This window comes from Phyllobates terribilis, unplaced genomic scaffold (genome assembly GCF_046119375.1).
Source record: "Phyllobates terribilis strain yellow unplaced genomic scaffold, ASM4611937v1 Scaffold_4__5_contigs__length_816908805, whole genome shotgun sequence".
NCBI classification, from domain to species: domain Eukaryota; kingdom Metazoa; phylum Chordata; class Amphibia; order Anura; family Dendrobatidae; genus Phyllobates; species Phyllobates terribilis.
In genome coordinates this window covers 456,264,448-456,291,130 of record NW_027362764.1, presented here as the reverse complement: position 1 = coordinate 456,291,130, position 26,683 = coordinate 456,264,448, and the positions used below count along the sequence as shown (strand labels likewise).

Below are 26,683 nucleotides of genomic sequence, written 5' to 3'. Positions count from 1 at the left end.
CACATTCAGCATGGAGAAAAGAAAGAAGACCAAAGAACTGTCTGAGGACTTGAGAAACCAAATTGTGAGGAAGCATGAGCAATCTCAAAGCTACAAGTCCATCTCCAAAGACCTGAATGTTCCTGTGTCTTCCGTGCGCAGTGTCATCAAGAAGTTTAAAGCCCATGGCACTGTGGCTAACCTCCCTAGATGTGGACGGAAAAGAAAAATTGAAGAGAGATTTCAACGCAAGATTGTGCGGATGGTGGATAAAGAACCTCGACTAACATCCAAACAAGTTCAAGCTGCCCTGCAGTCTGAGGGTACAACAGTGTCAACCTGTACTATCCGTCGGCATCTGAATGAAAAGGGACTGTATGGTAGGATACCCAGGAAGACCCCACTTCTTACCCCGAGACATAAAAAAGCCAGGCTGGAGTCTGCCAAAACTTACCTGAGAAAGCCTAAAACGTTTTGGAAGAATGTTCTCTGTTCAGATGAGACAAAAGTAGAGCTTTTTGGGAAAAAGCATCAACATAGAGTGTACAGGAAAAAAAAAGAGGCATTCAAAGAAAAGAACACGGTCCCTACAGTCAAACATGGCGGAGGTTCCCTGATGTTTTAGGGTTGCTTTGCTGCCTCTGGCACTGGACTGCTTGACCGTGTGCATGGCATTATGAAGTCTGAAGACTACCAACAAATTTTGCAGCATAATGCAGGACCCAGTGTGAGAAAGCTGGGTCTCCCTCAGAGGTCATGGGTCTTCCAGCAGGACAATGACCCAAAACACACTTCCAAAAGCACTATAAAATGGTTTGAGAGAAAGCACTGGAGACTTCTAAGGTGGGCAGCAATGAGTCCAGACCTGAATCCCATAGAACACCTGTGGAGAGATCTCAAAATGACAGTTTGGAGAAGGCACCCTTCAAATATCAGGGACCTGGAGCAGTTTGCCAAAGAAGAATGGTCTACAATTCCAGCAGAGCATTGTAAGAAACTCATTGATGGTTACCGGAAGCGGTTGTTCGCAGTTATTTTGGCTAAAGGTTGTGCAACCAAGTATTAGGCTGAGGGTGCCAATACTTTTGTCTGGCCCATTTTTGGAGTTTTGTGTGAAATGATCAATGATTTGATTTTTGCTTCATTCTCTTTTGTGTTTTTTCCTTGCAAGCAAATTAAATGAAGATAATAATACCAAAGAACTTGTGATTGCAATCATTTTCAGGAAGAAACTGAGTATTATCTGACAGAATTGCAGGGGTGCCAATACTTTTGGCCACCACTGTACATGAAAAGACATCCATGATTTTGTAGTCCTGATTTGTGTTAGGTATGCAGACTGTATTTGATGGTAATATGTGGGTACAAGTTTTGCATTTTTTGTTTTCACATGGGAATGTGCCCATCACTGATGGTGATGAGAGGACACTTCTGACAAGGAGATTCCTTAAGTTAGGGGCTGTTTGTAGGAGAGAAGTGGTAGTTCTGGAAATATTTCTTTCAGTTTGCGGTCTCTGAGGAGTATGGGTTGGAGATCAGCACCAATTTTCCTTAGGATATTCATGTGGGGGTTGTTTGTGTTCTCCTTCTGTCTATAATCCAGGAGGCTACTTCTTGGTATCCTTGTAGCTCTGTGAATCTGTTTATCTGTTACCAGTGGATGGTATCCTTGTAGTAGGAATGTATTCCTCAGGGATAGCAGCTGCAGTTTTCTGTCCTTGCTGTCTGAACAGATTCGAATGTACCTCAGAGCATGACTGTATATGATGGATTTTTTTGCGTGTCTTGGATGAAAGCTGTTCCATCTAAGATATGCCAGATGTCCTGTGCGCTTATGGTAAATTGCTGTTTGTAGGAATGTGAAGGAACGGCACAAGAGGGACCCCGCAGAATCCAGCTGTTGCCACTTCTTCCAGTGGATCCACACCCCGCCAGCCAGCGGACGTCACACTTCGCCAGACGGAGCACGTGATACGGATCTATCCCCTGCGCCAATGTGACGTTCTGCACCCCCCCCTCAAGGACGCGTAATGTCAGATTGGCACAGTTCTACACCGTTACCTCCTGTCCACACGGGTACAGAGAGGCACCAGGGAGTGGGACAAGGTGGTCCACACAGACTCTGACGTGGCCCCACTCTCTCCCACACCCATGACAGGCTCTTTCACTACTCCAGTGAAACAGAGCCTAGTCGGCCTGGATAGAGCTGCCACCAGTTTCTATTTGAGACACAGACATATATAGGACTATAAACCACCCTGGTAGCGCGTCGTTGGACCAAACAACAGATGTGAGGTTCCTGGTTCCAGATAAAAAAAATTCAAATTGATAAGGATGTTCAATTCACTGACAACAGGACTAAATATAGCACCTGGGTTTATGGCTCACTACATGGACACAATTCACACCTCCAGATAATAAAACATTCCCAAGGCCTCTCATTTTGCAACAAAAAAAACTACTTTGATTTCCCTGACTTATCAGTAGGAGGCATCACAACTTACACCTCATGTCTCAAATGTTGTGCCTTTTGTCTTATGAATTCATTGGTAATCCTGCCTGACGAAGGAGCTTCTGTGCTCTGAAAGCTTACATATATTTATATTTTTTTCTGGTTAGCCAATAAAGGTGTCACTCCGAGAATACTTTTGTCATTTTTGGCATTAAAGTATTTACATCAGCTAGATATGTTGGACACTTTACTCTCTTCCTTACACCCACAATCTCTTAGTTTATTCACTTTTATGAACACTTTTTAAAACTGTTTATTATGTCACAAATTGAGACAGAATTCTGGCAAATTTAGCTTAGAAAATTCCCTCTATTGAAACCTGTTGCATTTAATTATTAGTTGCCTGTGATTATCAGAGTGCTTTCTGTTTTTTTTGCTCTCTTAAGCACATGTAAATGAGTGACAGGAGTCATTATACAGCCAAGACTTTCTGAATCCTTGTTGATTAAATATAATATTTTTTTCCAAAAGCAACTTGAGATTTTGAAAGAATTTCTTGATGGCAGATCTAACTTTCAAATACACATAAACGGGGTTCATTTATGAAGCAAAAAGAGCCAGAATTCCTGTACCATATTTAGAATATAATTTAGACACATGCCTTTTGTCCGATGAGGGTGTGTAGCCTTGCTGAAAAGAGGAGTGGTTTGTTGTAAAAAAGACACAACACTATGCTCAAAAATTGTACTAAAAATTGGCGGCAAATTTCTGGCACAAAGTACTGCAAGTAAATAGGTAATGGAAGCTTAGACTAAACAGTCTAAAAATGCACCAAATGGAATCATTATCATAAATTTGGCTAATTTTTGGACTGTCTACGTTTGCACTGTCTAAGAATTAGAAAATAGTGATAAATATCCCCTTAAAACATTTTCAATGTACAGGTCTGATTAAAATAAAAATAATTTCTACACATCTATATAATTTTTCTAATTTGGAAATCATATAAAGTACACTCTAAGACCTCATACAAATGGAAAGCTGTATGTAGGAGCCTGTATGTGTGTTGCCATATCATGCTCCATTGGGTGCCTTGTGTGAGATATTTTTCCCTAAAATAGTTCAATGGGATCATAACTTCATTATATGACTTGCACTGAAAACATGCCACAAATTTATATTGTATTTCATATGCTCTTATATAAAATCATCCATATGGAGGGACATAAAGGTACCTTGGGACCTCTGTGGAAGCTCTATTATGACTACGTACTAAAAGAGGCTATAATACAGATGTATCCAAAGGCACACAGTGAACAGAGGCGTGTTAAGTTATGTGCACATAGAAGAACACAGCATTTCTATTTTATTTATGTGCTCTTTTCTATGTTTCAATCCTGGATGACTTTAAGGAGTTCATTAAAATTCTAGTTTCTAGCGCTGATGACTCCCTATTGCAATGTTTCCCTTAAAGAAACATGTGCCTGGGAAGACTAAGTTTTCTAGAATTGTGTCCGAGATACGTTGACAGCTTGTTGTACCCATGCCAAACATCCAGTCTATGAGCAGAATGAGTTTCCCATCCCTACTTTAAAGAGGACCTTTCACCAATTTTTGCCTTATAGAAGATAGATTCCTGTGCGTAGTAGTAGGAATGTAGATTCATCTTTTTCAAACATTCTTCACTCTCTTGTAAAGATACGGGGCAATTATTGGTGCCTAATGTATTAATTTTTTATCATTCAACTGGCTGGTTAATTTCATTCAGCTCCGTCGGCATGTACTTTCTCACTATGACGTTATCTAATCATAAAAAGGCAGTGTACATAGGTAGGGAAAGGTAGACGCCCACAGTTTTAACCTAAATGAGATGCCCATTGAGGTCAGTAACTGTGCCAGCGTGGTCACGTGTGACATAGCCACACTAACAAAACCTCCTTCTCTAATAGTAATACTTAGTCTTGGTCATCGGCTGCTCCTTACTCTGATGCTGCGGTCCACCTGCTCTCCTGGTACTTTACTAAAAGGAAGTGACGGGAGGGCGGCATGGTCACATGAGGCAAAGTCACACGCTGGCACAGTTCCTGACGTCAATGGGCATCTCATTTAGGTCAGAACTGTGGGCGTCTACTTTTTCCTACCTATGAACATTCCCTTTTTATTATTGGACAGCATTATAGAGGGATGAAAGGACACACCCACACAGTGCTGAATGAAACGAACCACCCAAATGAATGATAAAAAAAATTAACACATTAGGCATCAGCAATTTTGTACCCCTTAATCTCGACAAAGGAGTGGAGAGAAAATAATAATAATAATAATAATAATAATAAAAGTTTGAATCTATATTGCTGCTATTATGGGTGAGAATCTACAATTTATAAGACAAGAATTGGTGAAAGGTCTTATTTAAAAGTAACAGCTCTTTCTGCTACATCTTCTAAAGAATCTCTCTACATGGTTCGGAGAAATGTTCATTTACTCTGTCCTGCTGGAATGGATTTATATCACTTTATAAAACTGTCTAAAGCCAAATATTTGTTGGTATTTAACCCTTCACTTTTAGTTTTTTTTTTCATATTCAAGTAAACACACAATTTCTATAAAAACAACAGCTTTATAATTATTTAAATAAACCAAAATATTACACTGTAATCATACCAAATAGTTGAAATTAACACTGATCAGTAGATAACATAATCTCCTTTATGGTAGTATAAACTGCTTACATCCCAGTCCTTGAAACATTCTTGATCACATGCCTGTCCAAGAAGCATCATTTCTGAGCACATCACATTATACAGCAAGAATATTTCCTATTTTTGGTGTATACAAATTACAGCATGTATAGTGTTAAGCTTCTTACAGAACCTCTACTGCTATCGTACCTAAAACAATAAGAAGGTAGATAATGTTCTTGCCTATTCTTGCATTTTAATGTGAAACCTCCTGAAGTTATGGGAATCTTGTTACACTTGTATAGAATTCTACTAAACACTTTCCGTGATGTTCAGAACAGAGACAATGTCAACCTATTTTCGTACTTCACAAAGTTTTACACTTGACAGCTGGTATTGTCTTCTCACAGACGGTAAGGGGAAAAAAAAACTTTTTTTTTTTTTTTTTTTTGCTTTTTTTTCTTCAGTGGTTCAGTTATGGAAATATCAGAATCAAAAAAGTCCATGTGTGTCTTTTTTTCCAAACCGGGAGACACCAAAATGTTAAAAGTGATGCTTGCAAAATTGATGAGTGGTAATATACTTCCCACCATGATGAGATAAAAACAGCTTTAAATATCAGATCCACTTTAATATCCTTTGCTTTTTTGTATTATATATTCACACATATCCTTGGTATACTGGGGCAAGGTGGTGGATCTGAAGCCATCTGGCCTAATCTGTTATATTTATACCTCCCACGTCATTACAATATAACATTCAGTGGGTATAAGGGCAATTGGTGCACAATAGAACATGTGACTGTCCATGGCAATGGAGACAGTAGATATATTAATGCAAGTAGACTGTGTACAAATATTGCAACCCTCCCTCCCATAGTGTTTATATCACAGATTAGATAAAAAGGGCTGACTAAAATGTGGTAATATAAAAAAGCAAAGCAACAAATGAAAAAATGCCTCTTGGAAGCTCATAAATTGTACTATAAAAAGTTTCCGACATTAAGTCTCCACGAATTTCAAATATTAAACAATTGGACGAGCAGATGGCCCAAAGAGAGAGCCATGGACATAGCTACTCCTCATTTTTAAATGCTGTTTACTTTTCCAAAAATTGGAATTCCAAAAAAGGCAATATACTAAGAGTCTTTGTCACTGTCTGCACCACTGTACATATCTGCTAGTTTTTTAAAACGTGGCCCCCAGTCACTTAGGTAGTCATAGTCCTGGTCTCCATCTGTAGTGACAGATTCCAAAGAGCTGAGAGACTCGGCCACGGAACCATTTCCTTCATATGCGTAAGTGGCTAAGGAGTCATAGGGTGGTGCTGTTGGATCAAGATCATTTTCCTTCAACCTTTGGTTTATGAAATCTCTGACGTCAGTGTTATCTCTGGCCGCTGGTGTTCGACGTGGGAAAAATAGCGTTTCTGGGACAATATCCCTGCGCAGTTTGTTGTCATCTATGGCTTCTGGATTCCGCAAGGTGCCAATATCAAAAGCCTGAGTGTCTTCTTCTCCACCGCCTTCATCGTTGTAACTCACAATGTTATCTCGGATATCCTCTTTAGATACAATCAATGGCTCTTTCTTTCTCTGTCGTCTTAGGGCAGCAAACAGCACCACAGTCACTGAAACAAGAGTAAAGCGCATGTTGATTATCACACAGTACATAAGTATATGTATGTTACACCGGTTTAAACTATCAGCATGTAGACATTTATACAATTCTATGGATTTGTTACATCATGAAGGAGCCTAATGACCAAACAGCTGCTTCAAATCAAATTACTGGAGAATTTGTTTGGGTTGCCTAACATTTCACCACATAGCAATTGCAAAAGTCATGGCAATTTATTTATTTTACTCATTTATATGACACTTTTATATTCAATAGTGCTTTATAGCCATCATCATCACTGTCCCCATTGGGGCTCACAATCTAAATCACAGTGAGAACACAGTGACTGCAGTGGTTTCTTCTAGTATTCCATCACCACTTAAACATAACTCAGCATTTTAGCTATCTTCCAATTGAATTGTAAATTGTTTCATATTTGTCTAAGACCTATTTGGATCTACATTGTATCCAGGGATTGACACTATTGTACTGCTTGTAAGGTTTTCTCCTAAATGCCGCTTATTACATGTGGAGCACTTCAGTACGCCTTCCAGTGATGTAGAGATAGTGGTATAATGTTGCTTTACTTCATATTTAAGCCCCAATTACTGCAATCTCTTTAGATCTTTGTCTTACAGAATGGGAAATTGCTTGCTTTATTTGTGGTATACTACACTCGGCACGTTACCATTACATCACTAACAACTGGTATAAATACACACTGTTCTTTTTTGTCTCCTCCAATTAATATGTCATTCTTTATTCTTTCTTTTCCATATCAAAGATTTTAAATGGAGATTTAAAGAGAAGGAAGCTGGCAGAGATTTTACCATCAGAGCTGGATTTGTAGCGGCTTTTATCTAAACGGAAAGGCGAATGACTAATGGTCTAAGTGCTGCAGCATCATTGTCCTATCATACCTAAATAGGCGCATTGATTGAAGGAAGTGTATGCGAGTCTTTAAATAGACTATAGTATAATTACACAGTTGTACTCAAATGATCCCTTACTGTAAATCAAAAGAAATTAGTGAAGAGAATGTAAAGAAAAGTCTCGTAGAGGTGTATCCTGTGTGGTTAACTTCTGTAGATATATATATTTAGCTGTGATTAAAGCACAAAAGCCTTTTGGAGACATTCCCAGTAAGGTTATTTTCTGATTCTCTTCATGAAATTTGCTATAATGCATAACACAAGGGAGATACAACGAGTTACCTTTCATTGTACAATATAATCCGCCGCTATATTTAGGCAACTGTGCCAAAATGTTTCCCGCAATAACTGCATCGGGTGTCATCAGCAGGATAAATGAAAACTAAGAATCAATGGGCAGATTTATTAATACTGACATCCAATAATAGGAGCATACAGTACGTTATCCCCAAAAGGCAGGCTGATGGCGTACCCGGCATTATTTTTTAGCATTTTTTTTTAATAAGAAAAATTTCATAGAATATCAGTAAATTAATCTGAAGCCCTGGCATATTGATTCTGACACAGATCTAGCACTGGGATATCAAGACAGACAGAATCAGCTGTGATCCCCTGCTGTAATGTCTGTATACTCTTTTGCTCCCCCCCCTGCCCAGGAGATGTGGTATGATCAGACCATGTCCCTGTACGGTCAGACACAGCCATTACACAGTACACAGCAGGGGCACATTTATAAGATTATCTCAGCACAGGAACATTTTATTTAAACATCCAATTGTGGAACTTATTATTATTCCAAGATCTATTGATTAAAATGTACTTTGTTTGTGGGAAAATCCATTAATTCCCCTCCCATCGCAGACAATCTTTGTTTTTTCACTTTTGCGTTTTCCTTCTCCCTCATACCAAGTCATTTCTTTTGACATTGCCATATGAGGACTTGTTTTTTGCGGAAGAAATTATAATTTTGAAAAACACCATTCATTTAATGTAGTGAAGAAAAGGAAAATATTCCAAGTGTTGTGATATGGTGAAGGAAAAGCAATTCCGCAGTTATTTTTTGAGTCATATTTTTGATTTTCATTATGCGTCAAAAACCTACAGTGATACCAAACTTTTTTTTTTATTTAAATGGTGAAAAAATAATTCAGAACTTTGCAAAAAAATGTTTTTGTTTGTATCACATTTTCTGAGATTTCTAAACTTTTTTTTATTTTTTCATTGATGGACCTTGTTTCCTAACTGGTCAGCTGTAGTTTTATTGTAACCATGTTGGGGTACATATGACCCTTTGAATGCTTTCTACTGCATTTTTTGGGGAGGTGTATTAACAGAAAAAATGCAATTCTGACTATCAAATTATTTTTTTCTGTATGACTTTTACAATATGGTTAAATATTTTTATATGTTAATAGGTCAAACATTTATGGACATCGTAATATCCAATAGATAGATATAGCCATGGCCGAAAGTGTTGGCACCCTTGAAATTGTTCCAGAAAATGAAGCATTTCTCCCGGAAAATTATTGCAATGACACGTTTTATTATACACGTTTATTTCCTTTGTGTGTAACACAGAAAAAAAAGGACAAACTAGACACACTTTCACACTAAACCCCAAAAATGGGTCCTAAACATTTTTGAACCTCCACCATATTTGACTGTAGGTACTGCGTTCTTTTCTTTGCAGGCCTCAGTGGGTTTTCGGTAAACAGTAGAATTATGTGCTTTACCAAAAAGCTTTATATTGGTCTCATCTGTCCACAAGATGCTTTCCCAGAAGGATTTTGGCAAACTGCAGTCTAGCTTTTTTATGTCTGTGTCAGCAGTGGGGTCCTCTTGGGTCTCCTGCCATAGTGTTTAATTTCATTCAAATGTCAACAGATAGGAAGCACAGACACTGATGAACCTTGAGTCTTTGGAACTTGATTGGGTTTGCTTATCCACCACACAGACACACAATACAAAGATTGTGTCAACTTCTCCCCTTTTATCTGGTTTCAGATGTGATTTTCATATTGCCCACATCAGCTATTTGCCACAGTTGAGTTTGAACGAGCTTCACAAGTTTGAAACAAAGTTGTTTACCCATATTTTTGGAAAAGTGCCAACAATTTTGTCCAGCCCATTTTTGGGGTTTGCCTTTTTTCCTGTTGTTTTTTTGTGTTGTTCCAATATCCACAAAGGAAATAAACGTGTATAACACAACATGTGTAATTGCAATAATTTTCTGAGAGAAATACTTCATTTTCTGGAACAATTTCTAGGGTGCCAACACTTTCGTCCATGATGGTAGATGCATAGATATGTATATATATCCCGTCTGTTTATTCATTCCATAATTGTCTGACCTGTCTCCCTGGGGCTCCTCCCTCCTCTTGTCACCTGGTATCTTTCATATGCAATTAAAGGTGTATAAATATAGAGCAACAGGTGTCTGATGGTGGTCTCTGCGTGCATCATTTTCAAGTGCACATTAGAAATATACCAGCAGTGAGAAGCAGGTAGGAGCTACCACTGTTTATTAATTGTGCTTACCTCTTTATTTTCCACACTCACTCTTTTACCATGCTTACATTTGTTCCTACAGTTTTTGCTTCACTAATTCTTACTCTCCTTTGCTGCCCCCAAACTGCAGCACTCTCCAAACAAATAATTATCTCACCTTCCCTCTTACCCCTCACCTGATCTCATCTGAAGACCTGGTCCTCAACGTCACATCCCTCCTATTAAAACACAAAATAAGCCGTGCACCTTTCTCATCTCATCCCCAAATCCAAATTCACCAATTGTGCACTCGATCCCATCCCATCACACCACCTCCCCTAGCTCAGCACCACGCTTATCCCGGCCCTAACCCATCTCCTCAGCCTATCATTAACTTCTGGTACATTCCATTCTGGTTTCAAACATGCCACAATCACACCAATCCTGAAGAAACCATCCCTCGACCCAACCTCTACTTCCAGCTATCATCCAATATCACTGCTCCCGTTAACCTCCAAACTCCTTGAACAGCATGTCCACCGAAACTGCACTGACTAATATTGCTAACGACTTGCTGCAAAATATAACAGACAATTCTCTATGCACCTCCTTCTAGATCTGTCCTCTACCTTCGACACCATCGACCACTTCCTCCTACTACAAATCCTCTATTCCCTTGGCGTCAAAAACTTTGCATTCTCCTGGATCTCCTCATACCTTTCTAAATGCACATTCAGCGTCTCCCACTCCCACACTACCTACTTATTCCGCCCTCTATCTGTTGGTGCCCCTCAAGTCTCTGTCCTGGGATGCCTACTCTTCTTCATCTATACATTTGGGCTGGGACAACAAAGTCCCATGGCTTCCATTATCACCTATATGCTGATGACACTCAGATTTACCTCTCTGGCCCACACATCACATCTCTGCTGTCCATAATCCCAGAATGGCTATCAGCCATATCCTCCTTCTCCTCTCACTTCCTAAAACTTTATGTGGACAAAACCAAACTCATCATCTTTCCTGAATTTCACCTAACCCCCCTACCCAATCTATTGATCACAATTAATGACACCTTCCATTACCGGAAGTCCGCTACCTCGGAGTAACCCTAGACTCTGCCCAGTTCTTCAAAAGGCACATCCAAGCCCTTGCCACCTCCTGAAACCTCCAACTCAAAAACATTTCCAGAATTTGTCCGTTCCTCAACACTGAATTTACAAAAAATTTGGTGACTGCCCTCATCTCCCGCCTCGACTTCTGCAATATCCTCATCTGTGGCCTCCCTGCTAATACTCTCGCATCTTTCCAGTCCATCATTAACTCTACTGCCCGACTAATACACATCTCCCCACACTACCCCTCTGCTTCTCCCCTCTGTAAATCCCTTAATTGGCTCTCAATTCTTGAATGCATCCAGTTCTAACTGCTAACACTGACCTACAAACCCTTACTGGACTGCTTGCAGCAGTTTTGATAGACTCCATGTTGTATCTGTTTTATAGGTAGCAGTGCTCACAATACTGAGCTATGTATAACCTCACCCACACCACTGATTGGCAGCTTGTGGATACACTGTGCATTGTCATCAATGGTGGGGCAAAGTTACACAGATTAGCCTGACTGCACTTGAGGCCTAGACCAGCTGTGATAATCTCCTGCTGATAAAACACTGATTGTATTGAGACTACGGCATACAGACTAATAAGTGACACATCTTTGGAATCAGGCTCACTTGCTCTATGTTATGCTGCTCTCAGATTAAATAGCAAAAACTTGCTGACAGATTTGCTGTAACTCTTTGCATGTAATGATCAGAACAAAATTAGTGATAAATTCCAATAATATTAAATACTGCAAATGTTGTAAGAGAATGACCCAATCTGATCACCTGCATCTTCATGGTACTTCTGCGTCTTCCCTGCATCATTAAATAAGTGGCAGTACGTTATAGAGCTACTTAGGACCAAGTATGACTTTTATTACAGATATGATTAGGTGTGTGTTAAAGAAATCAATCCTTTTATATGTAGGTCATTAATGGGTGGGACTGATGGATGGTACTTATTATAACACTGCACATTTATTGTCCAGTCTCTGTATGGAATATGGAAGAAATAGCTAAGCTGTGCGTACCTGCCGATACGATTCTGGGGTAACTATGAGGTGAGAGTGCAGACACCAAAATGAAACCTTCAGCTCTATCCTAACGACTGCGGTGTAATCGCCTTTCATATTGCAGACATCCAGTCTGGACATTATATCTACATGGGAACAGATGCATTCCTATTGTATTTGCTTTATTAAACTAAGACCCTGCTGTTAAATGTTGCAGTTCTGATTTAGAAATAATAGAAGAAGTGAGTAAAGACGGAGAATTATTGGAGATAATGTGATTTGGGACACAGCACTGCAGATGTCCATCCCGGTAAGCATTCCCAGAGTGATCATTCCTAGGCTGTGCTTGATGTTATCTCGACAGTCATTCACAAAATAATTGGAATTCAAGTAGCCTTTTCCCCCCTCTATCGAGTGTCTAAACAATGCTAATTATTTAATCGAATCGCTTTGTGAGCGCCGCACACTCGAATTTGCATCTCTTTCTGCTCTTTTTATTGGAGCAGGAATTAGTAGGGATGTCACATGGACAAAGCTTTATTGTTCCGCAGCTATGTATAACTGGCTGGCGCTCGTGCCAAGTCCCTATGTTTTTTTTATTATCGAGGAAGAATAGCTAATCTCTCTTGCCTATGACAAAGATGGCACTTAGTAATGCATGTGACATCTTCTTCTGTTTTCTTGGCTGCACGGTATAAATTTTGTTTTATGCCATTCAGCTCTGCTTTTAATTCACCAGAGAAATGAGTTTTTGAAATTAAAATATTAGCAGCGCTGGCAGAGCGCCATTGCCGTGGTATCTGTTTGCCCAACACTGTCCCTAATGCTTATTTTATTTTATGCAGCCATCACAGGCGCACACTAACATAATTAACAGTTAGTATACCCAGAGAGGGACTGCTGCTTCAATTACAATAATAAGGGTCTGAGAACCCGAGGGATGTGAGCCGAGTCTACCAGCAAATGAAGAGACATGTCAGAATTCTAATATATGCCATTTGTATCATCTATTTTATAAACTCCACTACTGCATATGCCATGGCATCCTCTGAAACCGAGCAGAGAAAACCCCCCGATGTGATAGAAATACTGCCTAATAAAATCAATATATGCATGCTGTAAAATCACCAGCTGAAGCATAGAGAAACATGTCACTGTGAACAATTGTGCCTTTGCCTTTGTATTTCATATTAATGTGTCCCACTTCTGAGTTTATGTTCAAAATGCAAAGAAAAAAAAAAAAAGAAGGAAAAACTGTTACAAGTAATGGAAGCGTCTACCGCAGCTGACGAATAAAGTGCCAACATACTAATGCAAAAAGAAAGGGCAAAGAACAACATGAAAGAAAGTTTGGGTTCTAAACCTGTAATCATTTTATCAGTGCACCGAGAGCCCCTTTGAAGACGATTAAATTAAAACACTTTATATTATGCCTAAAACTGCAAGTAAACCTTCTTTGAGACTAGGAAAACGCATTACCTGTCGAATACAATTGTTAAAGCCAAAATAATCATGAAGCTGTTCTAGCAATTAAGTCTTAAACTGAGGAAATGAATTGCTCTTCCTTCCTGCTAGTGCAAATAAATGGCTTCTTGGGAGATAATTTTATGGTGCTTCTGAATTTAGACTATTTAATTAATAGTACATTATTCCCCTCTAACATAGTCATTTCTCAAAATATAAAAGATGTATTAATGCAGGAAAGGCATTTTTATTGTCCTTTTGTGAAGGCGGTAAACACAAGGGAAAGGTCTGGCTTCTCCCTAATAATCATGTAATTACGTGCAGCAGTGCCACTTTTGTTGTGTTTCCGAGGCTGACACGAGGCTCATCTATACATGATTTACACACTCGCTGAGTTATTGCAGGCGGTGATTATTTAGTGCTTCTCAACGGAATTCACTGACAAGTCTTATTGCTGAGGCTGAAACAGAACTGCAATTCTTATTTGTGTGCTCTGATTCTTTATCATTAAGGTGGCCATCTACGGCATTAAGGTTGCCAAACTCAGCCAAAACCAGCTGACCACATAATGTACGTGAAGGTGTCCTAACTTTTCTCTGATCATAGGTCTCTTGTGAAGGACATATTTCTACCACCCCACTTAAAGCACATACATTCTTGACCAAGCTCAGCATGCATGTATATAGAGGAGTCAGTCAATTGCTGCAGTCAATCACCAAAATCAGAACCATTGTGGTAGGCATTGGTAAAAGGAATATTGTACCTTTTGTCACTTTAGAACATTTTAAGCGTTCAAAATGCTCATGCCCAGATGGATGAACCATGTAAGATGGCTAGTCTAAGCATTCAAGTGTTATCAATTGGGAAAGAGAAATAAGCTCCTGTGAGAAAGATTGAGCATGTTGAAATCCAGTATGCCTGATCCTTAAAGGAGTTGGAGACGCGAATACACATTAGATGATTGGCTCTCCTTCTAAAGTCAGCTGGTTTGGCTAAATTCTGGTGTATATACAGTATGTAGACCTTTAAAAATGGAAATGAATGATAAAAGCAGACAGCAGCGCTTCCCCATAATGCTTGACAGTCTGTTGCATGTTCCTGAAGCAATTATTCTTATAAAATTCCTGCGGAGAATACAAAGGCTAATTTTCTTCTAATTGCTCCCATTTGGACTGTCAAACACTGTGGACCTGATATTCCATGTCTCCTGCGGTAGACAAGGCAGAAGGGGTATGCTACTAATGCCAAAAATTGTCCAACAGCCGTACACAAGATTGTGAGAAGGAAAAGGGGATATTGCTTTCTCCTGGATGGTTGTGATCAGAGGAAAGGAGACGATATTAGAGATATTTTAATGTTCCTTTAAAATCTTTCTTCCCATTGATATCAGTATATGACCAATGAACCATGTCTAGTCATTTACAAGGGTGATTTTATGGCAACGTCAATAAATATTTCTACTTATTGAGGGACTTCAGTAGTTCTTCTAGGCTTCATCTAATATCACTGTCCATTTAACCTAGGCGTCCATGTTTCTCCGTATGAATTTCTAGATCATTTCTTTACATCTGTAAACTATAATTTAGCATATAACAAGACTTCATAAAAAGCTACAGATTTAACATTAGCCACACTATCGGAAGCACATCTGTCATGTCTAGTGTCGATCGAGCAGTGAAATGCTCTAGTGCTCGGTACTTGGATCGAGCAAGTTGGATGCTCGAGTAGTGAGCATAATGGAAGTGAATGGCAAACTCAAGCATTTTTCCAGAGGATGGAAAAATTCTCTCTCTCTCTCTTTGCACCTGGCTCAGATAATTCATTTACAGGGATCCGAACACTCGAGCACCACGCAATACTTGGCACTGCTCGCTACTCGATCAAGCACCCCAATGCTCGATCAAATATCAAGCAAGCTCGCCCATCACTAGTCATGTCCTGCTACTACGGGCTAGTTTAATATCTGTCTGCAGTGGTTCACCTGTATACACGGGTTCCCAGTGGATGGTCCTGTTCTCGTCATACTTCAAAGCCTATTTAGGTTAATTAGCCTTTTAAAATTTAGCACTTGTAGGAATATACATTAAAAAGATAAATGAGATGATGTGCCTCATTGAGAACAAGGGCCGATATGAATAAATTATATGTAGATCCCTGCGGCATATGTGAGCACTCTGTACAGTAAACATCAGGTAATCAAATATATTCTAAGGGTGGGCTTCAACTAGCAGGTGGAGGCCTCTAACCAATCACTTACATGTCTACCCATTGGTGCTCGTGTCTGTGTAGATAGGTCGACTGCACTTCCCGTGTGCACAGAGCGATCTGCAAGCTTAAAAATCATTTCACCAGACAATCAAGCATTTTGCTCCTTAGTCAGGTGATTGGCAGGATGTTTATACTGCACGATTATCAGAACGATAGTGGGCCGCTGTAAATGCACTCTCAGTCATGCTCTGGCTTATCTAGACAGCTGGCAGTAGAACTGTAGAATACTATGCTGGCACTTTTTGGAGTCTTAAGCAGTTTGTTACCATCCCGGATTGCCATATTTTGTATAGGCCAGTACATTTATCTAAAAATGCACCCTCCATTCATACAGTAATGTGATCAGTTTTTTAAGATTTCACCAGTCCAGTTGAAAAACAGCACAGACTATTCATAGTTCTTCCCCGTGAAAGCCTAGATTAGGAGCAAGTGCCTGAAGGATCAAAGCTACAACTCTGCACATGACATTATCTACCAATCACATCTCCTATCCTTGCCAGTGAAAGAATAGTAAGATATGTGGACAGGCCATTAATAGCAGCAAAAAAGATGCAAGAAAGACCCAAGAATTCTGGACGGGAGCTAAGAATGTAAAAGTAAATAGTTACATAGAAAGAAATACAGCCAGACACTTTGCTCTGCTGGTCGTATAATCCTAAGAAAATAAAGCCACATTGATCTGTTTGGATAGGACTAAGTGTGGGTAAAAGCTGAAATACTGTCTGAAGGAAGAAGAAACGCTGCCTATTATGACATTGTTGGGAAACAACAAAGGTATTGACTGCATTCAAGGGCATGATAAACTCTGCACGCAATAAACAATGTCACCGAAAGAAATCAACATTCAGCGTGCGTCTAATTATGTAAAGTTCTATGATGAGCAGGAAACTCTTCCCTTTTGATCAATTCTTTCATTCTCATTATATTCAATCCCCATTATTTGTAATTAAAGTCACCCTCCTCTACGTATTGTATATTATTGTATGTTATTGCACATATCTCTCCTTGCAGACCTGAAGCAAGCAGCTCAAGTGTGGAACTCAATGAATACGTCTGAACACAGAAAGTGTCCACTAAAATTCTGCAACCAGAAAGACCGATAGCAAACGACTGCTGCTAAAGGGGATGCAAACAAAGATTCCAGGTGGTTGTATGAGAAACAGCGCCACTCTTGTCCACAGGCAGGGCTTGGTATTACAGTTCTTCTTATGACAACAGTCTGTTTTCTGACATACCTTTTCTTAGTACTGAATATGACTCCAACTAATAAGAAATAATTCTTTCACGTCAGAGAATAAAGCTATTCTTGTAGAAAGGCTATAAAAATAAATATATGAGTTTATGAAAAACTAATTTTATATAATGAGAATTATGGGTGCAGATCTGTCCATAATTCTACTTTAGAAACCTGTTTGTATTTATATAATGGATGTGTTTCATCTCTGTTTGTAAAATGCCGAAGCTCGAGTATAGAAAAAGACATCCTGGCTGACAGGTGGCTATACAAAAAGACATGGGAATACTCCACTGTAGAACGCACACTACAGTAATCAATGGCACGGCTGAGAGCTTTCCGCATCGCCATAGTCAATATACATTTCACAAAACAATGAGTGCGGCTCTCCTCTCACAATACATGCTGTGTTATTATCTGCCACATGAGCTTACAGTTTAGGAGAAACGCTGATTGCCTTACATTAGGAGTGATGAAAGCTACACAAGAGATGTGCCCTTGACAGATGAGAGGAGAGTTTTCACTAAAACTCAATCTTTTCAAGTTTACTCCTTATAAAAGTTTTGCAGAGGCACTGTACTCCGGTATAAACACTCTACAAGAGCAGTATGCTTGTCGGGGGTAACCTAACTCCAATATCTAGCAGTGACTTATGTACTGAACATTGTATGATGAATATATGATGACCTCTTGGCCTGGCAATGCACTTCACCCCAAATCACTGGCATTTTCACTTTCTGTACATATCATATACATGTTATGGGATTCTGATCATAATACAGCAACACGATCAACACTGACAACAGTGTACTGTATAGGAGCTGAGGTCAATATACGTATTTAAGAAAAGGTGGCTAGTTTTGGTGAGAGTGGTCCCCCTATGATACACTGATCATATCTGGCTGCAGGGACCTCTTGGGGTCATTTTCAATTTGACCAAGCAGCAATCTACCTATAGTGTCACCCCAAGGATAGGAAGAATGACACATTTCCTATTGAAATCAATAGATATGAATGTGCCTCCTATACCATCACTTTCCAGCATAGATTATTTCAGGATTCCCTATCTAAAGATCAGTTCTGTAAACAGCATTACCATTACTTACCTAGCAGTATAATTATGCAGAGGAGGATGGCAATCAGGGCTCCTGTGCTCAGACCAGTGGGATGGCTCAGAGCTTCAGCGGTACAGGACTGCATGTTACCCTTGTGGTCACAGGCACATACACGGATGGTAAGAGTGCCAGTGCTACTCTGTACAGGAAACCCATAATCTGAAATAACCACTGGCAGTAAGTATGTGTTCATCTCATGGCGGCTATATCCGTTTCTCCGTGTATAGATGCCAGCTGTGTTATCTGAAATCCAAAATGAACATTATGAAAAAATCAGGGACTTTACAAACACAAAAACACACACACCTCTACACATACACAGCTATCTAAACACACACCTATATGCACACCTACACACATTATTAATTCTAGTTACCTCTGTTGTCCTTGACTGTGAAGTTTGTACTGTGGGCTGCGGGATTAGCTACTTCATATGAAAACTGAAGTCCACTATACGAATCATCCTTGTCAATAGCACTTACAGTGTGTATTATCTGTAGGGAATGGGAATGCAGATGTCACAGGTGAATATGAAATGAAGAACAGGGAGTTCTCTGAAACAATGCATAACAGAGTTACAATCCACAGGTAATAATACAGCTTTTATGTTCTGCTACTGTTCAATCACAATAAGCTGACTTCATGGGACAAGGACAGCAGAATGTTTACTGATGTCTAAGCCATAAATAAAGCTGGTCATATACATTAGGCTAATGTTGGTGCGACTAGCAAACCATAGAAAACAGTGTGCATGTGTCCTCCTGACTCTCCAGCCATAGAGAACAATGTGTATGGGGCCTTCTGACTTTCTAACCAGAGAGAGTCAAGAGGCCCCATACACATTGTCCCCTAACCATAGATATATGGGGTTTAATGACTCTCAAACCACAGAGAACATTGTATATAGGGTCTCCTGACTCTCCAAACATAGAAAACAATGTGTATAGGGCCTCTTGACTCTCCAACTATAGAGAACAAAGTGCATGGGGCCTCCTGACTCTCCAAATATAGAGAACAATATGTATGGGGCCTCCTGACACTCAAACTATAGAAAACAATGTGTATGGAGCCTCTCAATACTCCTAACCATAGAGAACAATGTGTTTTGGGTGTCCTGACTCTCCAGCTTTGGAGGACAATGTGAATGGGGCTTCCTGACTCTTCAAACAGAGGGCAAATCTGTATTTGGGCCTCCTGACTTTCTAACCAAAGAGAACAATGTGTATGGGGCCTTCTAACTCTCCAACCACAGAGAACAATGTGCATGAGGCCGCCATACTCTTCAACCATAAAGTACAATGTGTATGGGGCCTCCATACTCTTCAACCATAGAAAACAATGTGTATGGGGCCTCCATATTCTCCAACCAGAGAGAACAATGTGTATGGGGCCTCCATACTCTTCAACCATAGAAAACAATGTGTGTGGGGCCTCCATACTCTTCAACCATAGAAAACAATGTGTATGGGGCCTCCATATTCTCCAACCAGAGAGAACAATGTGTATGGGGCCTCCATATTCTCGAACCACAGAGAACAATGTGTGTGGGGCCTCCATACTCTCCAACCATAGAGAACAATGTGTGTGGGGCCTCCATACTCTCCAACCAGAAAGAACAATGTGTACAAGGTCTACTGACTCTCCTACAGCTTGTCAGGAGAAAGAGATGCTGAATTTTAACACAAGATTATTTTATTCCCAAGTTAGCTAAGCCGTCACCATAGGTGTCCCAATCAAACTTAGTGGGTAATGGTGTACAAATCTGTAAATGACTTTATTCACATTTTTGTAACATAGTAAGTGGGCTAAAATATCTAATAGTCCTTCAAATATGTGAACCTGCACCAGTCTGAAAATATACAGCAGCTTAGTTACTGCTTAACGTACTATGAGTTATCAATTACATATAAATTTATTCTGTAAATCTCCTGTTGTGCGCATTATGATTTGTGAATGTGTCTAATTTACCACTTAATTTACCAATTAACTTGCAATTATTCATAGGTAAAATAATGTAAAAGGTATTATATAATAAATTTGCAGGTGAATAGTCTGGAACTGGCATAAGAATGCAAACTTGTTTTTGGGTATTGGAATAATGATTGTATCTATCTATCTATCTATCTATCTATCTATCTATCTATCTGTCTATCTGTCTATCTAGTAAATGTATGAAAGTATGTTCTAATATAAGACTGAGTACATCATAGCTGTTAATTGACCATTTGGGTGCCATTAGTCTGTTCACCTGCAAGTAAAGAAATGCCTAACCCTGCATTGTACTAATATAGGATACATCTCAGGTAGGCCTGCCATGTCATTTTCTTCTATTACAGTAATTAACGTAATTGTCACTCATCATCATCATAATTTACAGTTCTTCAGAGCTATGTCAATGTTGACAGTACAGGTGCTTTTTCAAATATATAGTTGCTCATCTTTCAATTCATATCTAACGCTTAGTTGGAAAATATGTTTGTCTTTCTCAATTAAGACAAGAACTAAACAACAAACTTGTAAAATGTTATCAGTGTAACTGTTGGACTTTCAGATCTCATTTTCCCGTCTTATGGCTAAAAATGTATGAACAGTAGAAGCACTAGATATAGGATATATATAGGACACTAGATGCCACCTCGAATATCCCGATCTAAACAGATTCATGTCAAACAGGAGATGGTGCAATCCCTCATAGGACAATCCTTTTTATACTCAAAAAATACTGAAGCATCATCCAAGGATTCAAGGGAAAAAGGATGGTGTTTATTCACTTATATATTGAGCATGTACACTCAATTTTTAGCAATAGCAATACTATTCATTCACCGGTAAATGGCTAGATATATACAGTATGTGTAGGGTTATATGAGCAGCACGGTGACTCAGTAGTTAGAACTATAGCCTTGCAGTACTGGGGTCCTGGATTAAATCCCACCATCTGCAAGGAGTAAGTATGTAAGTGGGTTTCCTCCGGGTTCTCCACTTTCATCCCACACTGCAAAGACATACTGATAGGGAATGTAGATTGTGAATCACAATGGGGACAGTGATGATAACTGACTGTACAGTGCTGTGCAATTGAGGGTGCTATGTAAGTAATATAAATAAATATGAATATTTGTTACTGTTTTTGTAGTTTACACTTTTAAGCCATTGTTTGGGTTTTGCTTGGCTAAATGGTTGTGATACCACACAAGACCAATGTCTAATAATAAAATAACTTCATTTAAAAAATTCCAGACAGGAGAGTATCATGGCCAGAATATGACAGGTTCCCTATCTGCCACATGCCTTTTATTATGCCTTCTTTCATGGCAGATACAGCAGGGAGAATGGCTCTGGACCATTCCCAGCATCAGCTTGCTTGCCTTCCCACATTCTTTGATGCTGACACAAAAGTTCCCATTGGCTTGTCTTTGCGCTTTACTAATATGGTGGCCACAACATCCGAGGGTGAGGTGCCAGGGTAGACAGACTAGACCTAAAGTACAATATGAATCTAGTTTATGTATACAGGGTGGGCCATTTATATGGATAAACCTAAATTAAATGGGAATGGTTTGTAATATCAACTTCCTGTTTGTGGCACATTAGTATATGGGAGGGGGAAAACTTTTCCAGATACGTGGTGACCATGGCGGCCATTTTGAAGTCAGCCATTTTGAAGCCAACTTTATTTTTTTCAATGGGAAGAGGGTCATGTGACATATCAATATCATTGAGAATTTCATAAGAAAAACAATGGTGTGCAAGAGTTTATGACCACTTATAAAATGTGTTCAAAGTGCTGCCCATTGTGTTGGATTGTCAATGCAACCCTCTTCTCCCACTCTTGACACACTGATAGCAACAACACAGAAGAAATGCTAGCACAGGCTTCCATTATCCCTTGTTCAGATGCTGCACATCTCGTATCTTCACAGCATAGACAATTGCCTTCAGATGACCCCAAAGATAAAAGTCTAAGTGGGTCAGATCGGGAGACCTTGGTGGCCATTCAACTGGCCCACGACGACCAATCCACATTCCAGGAAACTGTTCATGTAGGAATGCTCGGACCTGACACCCATAATGTGGTGGGGCACCATCTTGTTGGAAAAACTCAGGGAACGTGCCATCTTCAGTGCATAAAGAGGGCAACACATCATCATGTAGCAATTTCAGACATCTAGTGGCATTGAGGTTTCCCTTGATGAAAAATGGCCCCACTATCTTTGTACCCCATGTACCACACCATACCATCAACATACGAGATGTGCAGCATACGAAACAATGGATACTGGAAGCCTGTGATAGCATTTCTTCTGCGGTGTTGCTATCAGTGTGTCAAGAGTGGGAGAAGAGGGTTGCATTGACAATGCAACACAATGGGCAGCACTTTGAACACATTTTATAAGTGGTCATAAACTTGTAAAAAACTCATGAAAGAATAAAGTTACGTTAAAACCAAGCACACCATTGTTTTTCTTATGAAATTCTCAATAAGTTTGATGTGTCACATGACCCTATTCCCATTGAAAAAAATAAAGTTGGATCCAAAATGGCCGACTTCAAAATGGCCGCCATGGTCACCACCCATCTGGAAAAGTTTTCCCCCCTTCCATATACTAATGTGCCACAAACAGGAAGTTGATATCACCAACCACTCCCATTTAATTTAGGTGTATCCATATAAATAGCCCTCACTGTAGCACAGTCATATGAAAAAGTTTGGGCACCCCTATTAATCTTAAGCTTAATGTTTTATAAAAATTGGTGTTTTTGCAACAGCTATTTCAGTTTGATATATGTAATAACTGTTGGACACAGTAATGTTTCTGCCTTGAAATGAGGTTTATTGTACTAACAGAAAATGTGCAATCTGCATTCAAACAAAATTTGAAAGGTGCATAAGTATGGGCACCCTTATCATTTTCTTGTTTTAAATACTCCTACCTACTTTTTACTGACTTACTAAAGCACTTTTTTTGGTTTTGTAACCTCATGGAGCTTTGAACTTTATAGCCAGGTGTATGCAATCATGAGAAAAGCTACTTAAAGTGGCCACTTGCAAGTTGTTCTCCTGTTTGAATCTCCTCTGAAGAGTGGCATCATGTGCTCCTCAAAACAACTGTCAAATGATCTGAAAACAAAGATTATTCAACATAGTTGTTCAGGGGAAGCATACAAAAAGCTGTCTCAGAGATTTAACCTGTCAGTTTCCACTGTGAGGAACATAGTAAGGAAATGGAAGAACACAGGGACAGTTCTTGTTAAGGCCAGAAGTGGCAGGCCAAGAAAAACATCAGAAAGGCAGAGAAGAAGAATGGTGAGATCAGTCAAGGACAATCCTCAGACCACCTCCAGAGAGCTGCAGCATCAACTTGCTGCAGATGGTGTCACTGTGCATCGGTCAACTATACAAGGCACTTTGCACAAGGAGAAGCTGTATGGGAGAGTGATGCGAAAGAAGCCGTTTCTGCAAGCACGCCACAAACAGAGTTGGCTGAGGTATGCAAAAGCACATTTGGAGAAGCCAATTTCTTTTTGGAAGAAGGTCCTGTGGACTGATGAAATCAAGATTGAGTTATTTGGTCATACAAAAAGGCGTTATGCATGGTGGCAAAAAAACACAGCATTCCAAGAAAAACACTTGCTACCCACAGTAAAATTTGGTGGAGGTTCCATCATGCTTTGGGGCTGTGTGATCAATGCTGGCACTGGGAATCTTGTTAAAGTTGAGGGACGCATGGATTCCACTCAGTATCAGCAGATTCTTGACAATAGTGTTCAAGAATCAGTGATAAATATGAAGTTACAAAGTGGATGGATCTTTCAGCAAGACAATGATCCAAAACACCGCTCCAAATCTACTCAGGCATTCATGCAGAGGAACAACTACAATGTTCTGGAATGGCCATCCCAGTCCCCAGACCTGAATATCATTGAACATCTGTGGGATCATTTGAAGAGGGCTGTCCATGCTCGGCGACCATCAAACTTAACTGAACTGGAATTGTTTTGTAAAGAGGAATGGTCAAAAATACCTTCATCCAGGATCCAGGAACTCATTAAAAGCTACAGGAAGCGACTAGAGGCTGTTATTTTTGCAAAAGGAGGATCTACTAACTATTAATGTCACTTTTCTGGTGAGGTGCCCATACTTATGCACCTGTCAAATTTTGTTTGAATGCAGATTGCACATTTTCTGTTAGTACAATGAACCTCATTTCAAGGCAGAAACATTACTGTATCCAACAGTTATTACATATATCAAACTGAAATAGCTGTTGCAAAAACACCAATTTTTATAGAACATTAAGCTTAAGATTAATAGGGGTGCCCAAACTTTTTCATATGACTGTATGTATAGATATATGTCCTTACATGGTCAGTCTTGGGATGATTGCAGCTTATTTTGCATATATTTACCTTCTGGCTGTTTGCATACCTGGTCTGACACCATTACATGGAATTGATGTGGCTCATATAATAATTTATTTATTATGGTGTCATCATGAATTGCGGTAGTCTGTTATGTTTTCCTGATGTTTTTAATTTTTCCTGGTGTATTAATTGTTTTTAGATGTGTGTCAGTTTATTGTTCCAACAATGAACAGTATGAGCCTGATTAATTAAGACTGGGGTTTTGCACATCAGTCTTAATGTAGACAATGCTGGCATAACATGCGCCTAATTCATTAAGAACTGTACGCCTCTTAATTAAATAGGTGTATCTTACAAGTGACTTGCGCCATTGCTAAAAATGTTACTCCAGTCACTAATGTGTTGTACAGTTTGAAGAATTTGACTGGCCGGCTTTATCATGCCTCGTTCTGACCCAGCTCCACCCATTTTGGCAAAGTTACCTCGGACTGGAGTAAATTTATTGAAAAATGCAATATTTTTATGCAACTTCAAGTTGCACAAAAGTTTTGAACCATTTTTTTACTCCAGATTTTTGGCAAAGACACCTTTCTGAATATGGTCCTACAATTTTTTTTTGTGTAAAAGCTATGTAGATATAAGCAGTCTTATTTGAGGGTAAAACAACTTACAGTTAGGTTCAAAAATATTTGGACAGTGACACAACTTTTGGCATTTAAGCTGTCTACCAAAACATATTCAAGATACAGTTAAATAATCAATATGGGCTTAAAGTGCAGACTCTCCGCTTTAATTTGAGAGTATTCATAACCTAATTGGAGTAAAGGTTTAGGAATTACAGCTCTTTAATATGTAGTTGCTTCTTTTTAAAGGAACTAAAGGTAACTGGACAGATTTGCATTTCGAAGCTGTTACTGTGAACCCACAACACGCGGTGAAAGGAGCTCTCAATAAAAGAGAAACAGACCATTTTATACTGAAAAAAAGAAGAAATCCATGAGAGACAGCAGAAATGTTATGACTGGAACAAATCAACAGTCTAGTACATTCTGCAAAAAAAAAAGTGCACTGGTGATCTTGGGAACTCAAAAAGGCCTAGACGTCCACAAAAGACAACAGTGGTGAAGAAAAACTCCTTCACAACATCCACCCAAGTGAAGAACATTCTCTAGAAAGTACAGTACAGACCAAAAGTTTGGACACACCTTCTCATTTAAAGATTTTCTGTATTTTCATGACTTTGAAAATTGTACATTCACACTGAAGGCATCAAAACTATGAATTAACACATGTGTAATTATATACTTTACAAAAAAGTGTGAAACAACTGAAAATATGTCTTAAGCCCCCGTCTCACATAGCGAGATCGCTAGCGAGATCGCTGCTGTGTCACGGTTTTGGTGACGCAACAGCGACCTCACCAGCGATGTCACTATGTGTGACACTTTGCAATGATCAGGCCCCTGCTGTGAGGTCGCTGATCGCTGCAAAGTGTCCTGGATCATTTTTTGGTCGTTGCTCTCCCGCTGGTCAGCACACATCGTTGTGTGTGACCAGCGGGAGCAGCGATCAGGCTGGTAACCATGATAAACATCGGGTTACTAGGGGCACACGCGCACCTAGTAACCCGTTGTTTATCATGGTTACGAGCCTGCTAAAGTGAGCAGTAACCTCCCGCTCACTGTAGCAGAGTGGTAACCATGATAAACAGCGGGTTACTAGGTGCGCGTGTGCCCCTAGTAACCCGATGTTTACCATAGTTACCAGCCTGCTCCTGCTTCAGCAGGCTGGTAACCAGGAGCAGGACATCGTGGAAAGATTCTTTCCACGATGTCGCTGCTCCCCTGATCGTTGGTGAGCCTGCCTGTTTGACAGCTCACCAGCGACCACATAGCGACGCAGCAACGATCCCTGACAGGTCGTATCGTTGTCGGGATCGTTGCAGCGTCGCTAAGTGTGACGGGGCCT

At 39.6% G+C, this 26,683-nt stretch overlaps 1 protein-coding gene across 2 annotated transcripts in view; it reads right to left on the bottom strand.

Annotated features, from left to right (window-relative positions):
* Positions 1-5,031: 5,031 nt before the first annotated feature.
* LOC141265487 (cadherin-6-like) overlaps positions 5,032-26,683 on the bottom strand; it is a 343,088-nt gene continuing 321,436 nt past the window's right edge. For both annotated transcript variants that reach the window (XM_073678638.1, XM_073678639.1), the window contains 3 exons: positions 18,726-18,843; positions 18,341-18,592; positions 5,032-6,741 (listed from right to left, as the gene is read on the bottom strand). In XM_073678638.1, the coding sequence (XP_073534739.1) occupies positions 6,251-6,741; positions 18,341-18,592; positions 18,726-18,843 (861 nt within the window). In that variant the 3' untranslated portion in view covers positions 5,032-6,250. The remainder of the gene's footprint in view (positions 6,742-18,340; positions 18,593-18,725; positions 18,844-26,683) is intronic.